At 47.7% G+C, this 9,651-nt stretch overlaps 1 protein-coding gene across 1 annotated transcript in view; it reads left to right on the forward strand.

Moving 5' to 3' along the window:
• Positions 1-9,207, forward strand: part of PRRG2 (proline rich and Gla domain 2) — a 267,782-nt gene extending 258,575 nt beyond the window's left edge. Inside the window, exon 8 of the mRNA XM_085616147.1 lies at positions 8,659-9,207. Coding sequence (XP_085472273.1) covers positions 8,659-8,686 — 28 coding nt within the window. The 3' untranslated portion in view covers positions 8,687-9,207. The remainder of the gene's footprint in view (positions 1-8,658) is intronic.
• The last annotated feature ends 444 nt before the right edge of the window (positions 9,208-9,651 follow it).

A 9,651-nucleotide genomic window follows, 5' to 3' on the forward strand; every position in this document is an offset into this window, starting at 1 on the left:
CACCCCCACCGCGTGGGACAGCTCCTGGTGGCCCTCTGCCCTCGGAAACCCACCCATCCGACGGACCACGCCCAGAACCTCAGCATCATACTTGACTCCTCCCTCACCATTACCCGCCAGATCAATGACGTCACCTCCACCTGTTTCAACTCCCTCCGCAAGACCTTCAAGTGGATACCACCCGAAGCCCAAAAAAAGTCACCCAATCACTCATTACCACCAGATTGGAATAAGAAAACTCCCTATGCGCAGGAATCAACAAATCCTTGCTATGAAAACTCCAGACCATCCAGAACACCGCAGCCAGACTTGTGCACCCCACGACACGAGCACATGACCCAACACCTGCGAGACCTCCACTGGCTCCCCATCGAGAAGAGAGTACCCTTCAAGCTACACACCCACGCCCAAAAATCCGCCGACCTCGCCCTAGCAACGACCCCGCGTATCCGCATAACAAGAGAGGGGTAAGAGCCTTCTCCTACGTCGCAGCCAAAGCATGGAACAAACTCCCAGTCAACATCAAATGTTCCCCCTGCACACCTGCGGGAAGAGCCTCAAGACCTGGCTTTTTGGCTGACCTAGAGCGGCACTTAACCGCCCCGCCGCCCCGAGCACCTTGAGACCCTCATGGATGAGTAGTGCGCTTTACAAACCCCTGATTGATTGATTAATTGATGGTATGTAGCGCAAGGCACATTCCTGCACATGGTTTGGGACTGCCTATACATAAGAAAATATTGAAATATCATTATACTTGAGCTTTTAATAGTACTAGAGTTGAAGAGGCCACACACACACCATTTGGTATACTAGGAATTGCATGTGATGGGGGCATGGCCTGACGCCGAAAGAGTAGGGAGCTTTAGCCCGTGTTCCTGTCAGCGATCCTCCATCCAGTGCCATCATGACACAATCGAGGGACCCGAGGCATCCACGAAAGGGTGCCCGACCCCCGCTAAGGAGCAGACATTAATAGACTGACAAAGGACTGGGGCTGTCAGGGCGAAGAGAGCCGCTCCCGTAATCGGAAAGAAGAGCTTCATGGAGAGGCAAGATGGCGCCCGCGGCGGTCAGATAGCCTGACCCGGGAGGTCCTGGGATGCTGCGGACCCCTGCTCGGGACCTCAAGAAGCAGTGTACCGGTCGAGCCAGACCCCAGGAAGGACGAGCGGAGGGAGTGCCTCGACAAGCGTGCATCCCCCCTGAACAATGGCGGCCGCATTGAAAATGGCATCTGCGGCCTAGATCTGAGCCGCGAGTGCAGCCGACACCCAGCTGCAAAGCAAAGAGAGGAGGGAGACTGAAGCAGCTTCCTGTGAGGAGCAACCAGGTACGAAGGAGGAGCGGTTGGGGAGACCCAAGGGGAAATAGACACTGCTGGTGGCCTTCGTCCAGGGAGGGGAACCCCGAGTCACGAGTGCAGCCGACACCCAGCCACGCAGCAAAAGGGAGGAGGGAGACTACTGCCGGACCCTGCGGAGCAACGAGAGACAGAAGCGGCTTCCCGCGAGGAACAAATGGTTACACAGGAGGACCGGCTGGGGAGACCTGGGGGAAAGAGCCACCACTGGTGGCCTTCGACCGGAGAGGGGAGGGAAACCCCGAGGAAAATGGAGAGGGTGAAGGTCTTTGGAGGCAGGAGACTGACCCCTGCGAGGGAAGGGTAAAAAAAAAAAACATATCCAAAACGAAATTCCTAAAAGATGCCATAGTAAAGATTAGGCATAGAAGGTCTTGGTCTCTGGGACTAATGAACATACAAATAGGGCTCTGGCACAGACCCTGATACACTGCTCCGAAGAGGAGGGAAGCAAAGAGGCCCACCTGTGAGGAACGGGCGGAGGAGTAGGGGATCCACAAAATCAATGTCCTGAACCATCCCTCACCCCCTTACGGGGACCTCGAGGTGACGCAGCTCAACAAGAATTGGGGAAGATCAAAAACAAAGAGGAGAGGAGCCAGCGCACTCCTGCACTTTCTGGATATAAAGGAGGTCCCTGGAACGATCCAATTTACTGGCGAGTCCCCTGGGACGACGGCAGACGCTGTAGCAGTAGGACCACCTGGTGCCTCAACCCCAAACCGACTCTGTTCCGAGTGCTAGGGTTAAGAGAACAAGAAGAGGTAGGAGACTCAGAAGAGAAGACCACACACACACACACAGAGGAGCCATTATGGGGAAGATATCCAGGAGAAAAGACCCGTAGCAGCAGGAACAGGCAACCAGGGGCCCAGGACCGAGGGATGAGAGTGGCAATGCTGGGCAAGAACCCCCAGACGAGCCTACCCTCCAAGACATACTTCAAGCCATTGAGACCTCGAGGGTGGCGGTGGAAACTAAAATAGACACCCTCAGAGAAGACCTGGGACTGCTGAGAGCAGATCAAAGGCGGCTAGCGGAACGGGTTACCATCAATGAGAGTGATATTTGCAACATGAAATCTAAGCTGGCCACAACTTCAGACAGACTTTCAGACATGGAGAGTGGGTGCACACTGGAACTCAGAGCGGAGGATGCCTTAAATAGGGCACGGCGCAACAACCTGTGAATCGAAGGACTGCCGGAAAAAATCGAGGGGGCTAACATGGTTCGGTACCTAGAGAACTGGATCCGCACTAAGGTGGCAGAAGAGGGAAGAGGGACTCTCTCCCTACTTTGCTCTGGAAAGAGTCACGGAGTACCAGTTAGAGCCCCCCACCTGGGGGGCCTCCACAACCTGTGGTGGCACGCATGCTATTCTATAAAGCCTGAGACCACGTGCTCGGCCAGGCCCAACTGAAGGGCCAACTTGTAGTGGGCAACAGCACCAACAGAATCTTCCCGGAGTTCTTATGTGAGGTCCAGAAACAGCGAGCATTCTAGGTGGCGACCAATAGAAAACTGCCCCAGCTGGGCATACAATATTCGATGATTTTCCCAGCTAAACGGATTGTGGCAACATCCGCTGGGGCACAATTCTTTAATACACCACAGGAGGTATCGGACTGGATTGACCAACAGGCACTTCATGATCAAGACAAATCCAGGCAAGACAAGTGGTAAAGAGGAATTGACTGCCAAAGGGAGAGGGAAGGAAAGTCTAGAAGTGCCCCTTCTGAAGAGGAAGCACAACGAGAAAGGTACATGGTGGTGGTATCGACCGCATCTCTTGGTGCATCCAGGACAGTTGAGACTGCCTTGCTCTTTGGAGAAGAATCTAGAGACTCGGACTCAGACCAGAGGTCCAGCACAGTGGGGAGAGCAAGCCTAGAACTCCCGTTGGTGACCCCCAGATCGGTCGATGACATTATATGAACAGTGGCTGTCATGCAAGTATGGTAGGGGATATCATGAAGTGGGGGCACATTGGAGGGGCACTGGCAAAGCGGAATGTGTAGGCCCGGGTGCCCATCATACTGCTTGAACTAGGAGCACACTGGATTGGGGGAGAGTTCTGAGGGGGGCGAGAGTGCACTGCTTCTTTTCAAACTGTGCGCCTGGACGACCCCGCTTGAGTTTCATTTTCTAACAGTTGTTGCACACTTGTGCAAAGTTTGGATGGAGGAGATTTTCTCACTTGTCCTGGACTGGGTGGGGAATTATGGGGGTTACAACGTTTTAAGTTGGGGACACTGCAGGGAGCTCTGGATAGACTATATAGGGCCGAAGGCTAATAAAGACGCAAGGCTCGTCTCTCGAAGAGGGCCCAGGAGCAAGGAGAGATTGGTGAGGGGAAGAAAAGGAGCAATTGATAGTGGAATGACATAAAACCTCTTGTCCTGGAATGTTAGGGAATGCATACCATGCAGAAGCGACCTAAAATATTCTCCCACCTGAACAGCCAGGAGGGTTCACATTGCTCTGCTGCAGGAAGCCCACACCCTGGCCTCAGAGGGAGCTGCGTTACACCATAGATGGCGAGGAAAGGCATACTCCACCTCATACTTAGCATTTGCTAGGGGTGTATTCGTCTTGATAAGGGCAGGGGTCCCCTTTCAACATACGGGACACAGGGCTGACCCGGAGGGCTGGTACCTAATAGTCACGGGTAAACTGGATGAACACGACGTAACAATAGTTAACATATACAGGCCGAATTCAGATCTTGTTGCTTTCTTAGATATCTGGCATCCTAGCGCCCTACATGACTAGCACAATTATCCTGAGGCGATTTTATTTGTGTAGCAGACCCAGCCCTAGATCGCTCCCACCCTCCACTCAGGTACTCTCCCAGTCTATAGGGCGGCGAAGGCCTTCAGAGAGTGGCCATCCCGGTGGGGATTGGTGGACACCTGGAGACGCACACACCCACTAGATAGAGAATATTCTCACATGTACACGAGCTACACGTACCCCTGGACATTTTCCTTTGCTCGTCTGACATGCAAGCCTTCATGCAGGGGGTGAAATACCTGACCCGCACGATATCTGGCCATAGCCCGGTCTTGGCGAGGCTAAAATGAGGCATGAATCACCAGCCCATCCCTACTTGGCGTCTTAAACCTGAGGCGCTAGAGGACCAGGTCTTCCTTCAGGAGACTAGGGAATACATCACTTCCTACTTCTCTGACAATGCCGACTCTAGGCTGACGAAATGGGAAGCCTTTAAGGCTGTAATCAGGGGAAGGTGCATGGCGACATCCATTGGGGTCCGCCAGACACTAATTGCAGACGTGGAAAGGGAAGACCAGGAGCTATGCGACATAGAGAAACAAAGACCAGAACGCCCAGCTATGCGATAAAGAGAAACAAAAAACGGAATGCCCAGAGCTCCTACAGGAGCTCTTGGATGCGAAGGAGGAAGTAGCAGTCCAGGAAGAACGACTGTAAAACATATATGGACCGCACTCATGCAGAGAGAGATAAGGCGGGTAGACTCTTGGCCTGCCTGGCCAACTCAGCCCACAGAGGCAATACCATAATGGAAATAGCTGATCAAATGCAAACAGACTGAGATAAATTGCAGATTCTTTTAATTTTACAAACGATAATACAAGAGTTCAGGGATCCAAGGAGGAGTAGCGGTGAGGGAATACCTGGCCCTGCTCCCCCTCCCCACCCTGACCGAAGATAATGTGGACTAGACCCGAGGGACTGGGGGATTTGACGTGGGAACCTCGCAGCTTTAAATACCTGGGGGTAAAAATATATCCTTCACAGCTAAACATTCAGGAAGGGAACATAGGAGGAGCGTTAAGATCCATAAAATATAGCATGACCTTCTGGGGGGGGCCTTCCTCTGTCTGTGGTGGGTAGAATCGCCCTGTTAAAGATGGGGGCTGTGTCCAGTCTGCTATATTTCTTCACCACACTACCTGTGTTGGGGTAACAAGGGCATGGTTTGCAGAACTTGGCTCATGCCTATCATCATAGATAGAGAAATAGGGCCCTTCACCCCTGAGAGAGATAAACTCTTCTGCACCCTCCTGAGGACTGCGGGACCACCACGGGAATGCACAAATGAACACAAAGTGATACACCGGTACTGGAATAGGTGTCTTCAGAAGACACAAACCTGACGACCCTATTCTCTGGACTTCCCACTGATTGCTATCCAAGCGCTGCTACATTGGGACCAATGGAGGGGACTAGAGGACTGAATGCAGGTGGGGCCACCAAATTGGGAGACCTATATAGCGATGGAGAACTAATACCGTTCTGAACATTTAGAACAGACTGGGACATCCCGCAAGGCCAGTTTTTGCTCCATAGAGTGACTACGGGGGCTTTACAAAGGCACTGGGGGACGGTCAACTTAGAACCTGACCATCACTCCACGTGTGGGTAAATAGGTAGGCAGGAGGCACCATAAAGGCCGTCACTTGCCTTACAGAGCAATAGGCAGAGATCCCATCAACCCTTTGGTGACGTTGAGAAACCATTGGAGAGTAGACCTAGGTGTGCCCCTGGAAGACAAGTATTGGGAGAACATACTGGACAGAACTCTCAGGTTCTTAAGAAACTCCAGTTTTAGACTTATCAGCTTCTATGTCCTACACCAGGCATACCTCACTCCAAATTGCATCAACTGCTACTTCCACAGGGAGGATGTCAGATGCCCACGGTGTGTGGAGCTGGGAGCGGACCTACTAGATATGATATGGAGTTGCAAGGGTTTGACTACATATTGGCAGAAGCGACAACTGAAACAGCTCCAATTATCTACCAAGGAGTTTTCATGTACATCGGCACACTGCCTTCTTAACCTATTCCCCCATACAGCTAAAACAAAGGTCACTGACTAATTTCGGGACTTGGCCTATATTTTAGCCAAGCTTGAAATTACTAGCCGATGGAAAGCACCGTGGCGACCAAGCATTGCTAGGTGGAAACAGGAGCAGGTGAAATGGTCGAGTTGTGAGGGCCGGTTTCTGCTTGGGAATGCACGAAGGGGGCTAGGCAAAATTGAAAGGGCATGGGAGGCTCTGGTGGAGAGTGTGCAACACACTGACCTGGGATCCTGCAATCCAACACCGGGGACACAGTCCCAACCAGGAAGCCCAATACAGCAAAGTCCGGAGCGGGACTTGGCGCAGACACCGCCAGCTGAGAGACCTTAAATTTAGATGAGCCTGGAAGTTCACGGGAGCCTCAAAGAAGAGGACTAGTAACAGGAGAGACGGGCATTAACACTTTAATTGACAAAGGGTGCCCCATACGCGCATAACAAAACACTAAAAGCGACCTGCAGTGGGGAGGGGGTGGGGGGGTTGTATGGCATCATAACCTATGGAGAAGATACATGCTAAGCAGTAATGAGACTAACCTGAAAATTTAACAACGAAAGAATGGCAGATAGCCAACAAGGAAACTGTATGTAATTTGATATGCGAAATAAGAAAAAAGAAAAGAAACTCGGTTTAAAAAAAAAAAAAGAATCTCATTTGATTGGTTCTTCCACTGGTCTGATCTGGTGGTAGCAAAAAGTGATATTGCTCAGGCGTGGGGTAAGAGCCCAATATGTAAATTTGTCTATGGAGGTAGAGAGTGGTCTACAGGGGAAGGGGCTAGCTGGGGAAATCTGAGCAAATCCAGGGTAGTTGGAGGTTGTATTCTGGTTTGGTGCTGGAGGCTCGGGCTCGACCATGGGCAGGCCCAAGGGTAAGGGGGCAACAAGCAGAAAACACACAATGAAGAGATGTTTAATAGGTCCAAGGGATTGGAACTCTAGAAATGAAGCAGGTGAAAGAGGATGGGGAGGAGGTAGACTTGAGGGGACGACCACATGTGTTATTGCTGCAAAAAGTGATTTTGTCATGTGGGAATCTATACGACTTCAAGGATGAAATTATGCAAATGTGACCGTATTTGTTGTAAGATCGCAAATAAATACAAACAATACAAAAATAAAACCAAAGTTCGAATTCCTTACGTTTAAAAAAAAAAAACAAAGCTCTGTCAACATTATGCTCGGTATTATGACAAGAGTTGCTTGGGAGTTACTATGGCAGTTAATTTGTATGAGTCATTACATCATTAATCCATGTTCTCTTTGTCTTGTACCATTCATACATGCTTTCGGGGGGGGGGGGCGTTTATAATGTACTGCTCTTCTCCTCTTGTCTAGTGGGATTGGTTATAGGGTATATAAAGAGGGCTATCAAGCAGAGCTATAATTCTGAGGACAAGTCATGCACTATGAAACTCCATGACAGGAGTTATTGAGTTATTCTTTGTCTCCAATTAAGAATCAAAAATGTAGTTCTATTTAGCAAAAGCATTCTGAAGTATGGGCTTCAAACAAGGAACACACCAAGTGTATTCTTTGAATGTGGTAATTCAAGAACTAAGTGGGTGGAGATTGTCCTTGAACTTTGATTGGTTGATAACGATACATGACAAGCTGTTTAATCAAAATTGGGCTAATAAATGGGAGAGCACTATTTCCATAAATTCTTTAGGTGTGAAAATTATACCACATGAATGGAATTATTCATAGTTGAAAGATCTGAAGATAAATAAAATTTGAAATGTAAAACTACGATTTGAATCGTTTAAAATTCTCATTTTGTAAAATGTAGATGAGTTTAGCTTGCATGCTTTGCCATAGTACGGGATAGGTGCTTAAGAAAGATTCTCTATTTGAATTGATAATTGTGTTGCTTAATGGGAATAGGCGAATCATTCAGAAATGTGACATACTATTTTGCTAGAGGTTTAGAAAATGGAAGAATGTGAGTATTTCAAATATAATTAGCGCAATATGATAATGGTGAGGAAATTAGATTTTGCATGTTGAGAGTTTTTTAAACCTTTTTTAATGGTATTAATCACCTGGATGAAATGGTTTTATTTTTAACGTTTTGTGAGACATAGTTCTTATAATAATCAGCATGTTAGAAAGACTGGATAAACTAAATATACTCTTAATTGAGTTCATGAATATTGAGCTTGGACCCAACATAATGTTTCACTTCTAACAATAGCCAAGAGTAGTAAATGTGTAATAGGGTTATGCAGCCGATCCTGTGACTTAGGTGCAAGCAAAAGATTAAAGGTTTAAATACCATCCCTCTGTGGGTGATAAATGCATATTTTTTAGCTCGATTTAAAGACTGTAAAGTTTGAAGCGTGTTCTTTATAACATTTAATTTTGGTGTTGTTGCTATTTGTCATCATTCAGCAGGTTTGTTCTAACCGCATTTGTTCTCTTTCTCCTTCCACGTACTCTTTAGGGGTTCCACTCGTGCCGAGCCCAGTTGAAAAGACAGCTGCGAACAGTCTGTTGGCATTGTTGGAGAATTGATTCTGAGCCATGTGTGTGTAAGAATCACTAAATGTTAATCTGGGTGTGGTACCAACAAAGAACCAAAGAACTTATATTTTCTTTTCTTTTAATGTCTGGGACGAAAACCACAAATATGCCGATTCGAAGGAAGCAAAGTAACTCCTTTGACCCCATTGGTCGCTTCTGAGGACCAGGATACACTCACTTGGACAATGGCATAAGCTGGATCGAGGTGCTTCTCTGCGTGGCGTGCAGACTTGTTCATTGTGTATCAGTTTAGTACTATGCGCAGAGCCAGGTGGTCCCTGTTGCCTCATGTTGCACATGGGCAGTGGTTGACATTTATCGTGCTGTAGGAGTAACCTGGGAAGTACTCAATGATCCGTGTGCGTTGCTTCAAATTCCAGAGGAAGTGACCATTGCTTTCATGGAACCAGAAGACTGTTTTAATTTACTTTCATTTTAAATAAAACTAATTTGGTACATTTCTTAAAAATTGTTTGGGTGTATTACTTTTGTGATATTAGTATATTTACATTTTTGAGGTTGTTGGTAACCTGTTCGGAAAAGGCTTTCTTCTACAACTGATAGCTATCGCTGGTTCAGAGGTCGAATTCTTTTAATGAAAATAGGTTGCAAAATGTCATGGTTTCGTAATTTTTTAATTTTCAAATTGGTAAATTGATGTTATAGCCTATTGTAAACATAAAAAGTCATAGTTTATGATCGTGTGGCCCCTGTTTCCTCCTCCCTGATAAGTTATATGACAAGGTCATGTACTAATGAAAACACATTGTTAAAGTTATCTTCCGATTACTGATTATTTTTTAATTGCGTACATAAACAACATATGAACACACTTTACAACTAATATTTGGCATTGTTCATATTCAGTTAACTTATGTGGAAGGCAGCTGCCTACCCCAATTACACAGATAGT

Source organism: Triturus cristatus, chromosome 7 (genome assembly GCF_964204655.1).
Source record: "Triturus cristatus chromosome 7, aTriCri1.1, whole genome shotgun sequence".
NCBI classification, from domain to species: domain Eukaryota; kingdom Metazoa; phylum Chordata; class Amphibia; order Caudata; family Salamandridae; genus Triturus; species Triturus cristatus.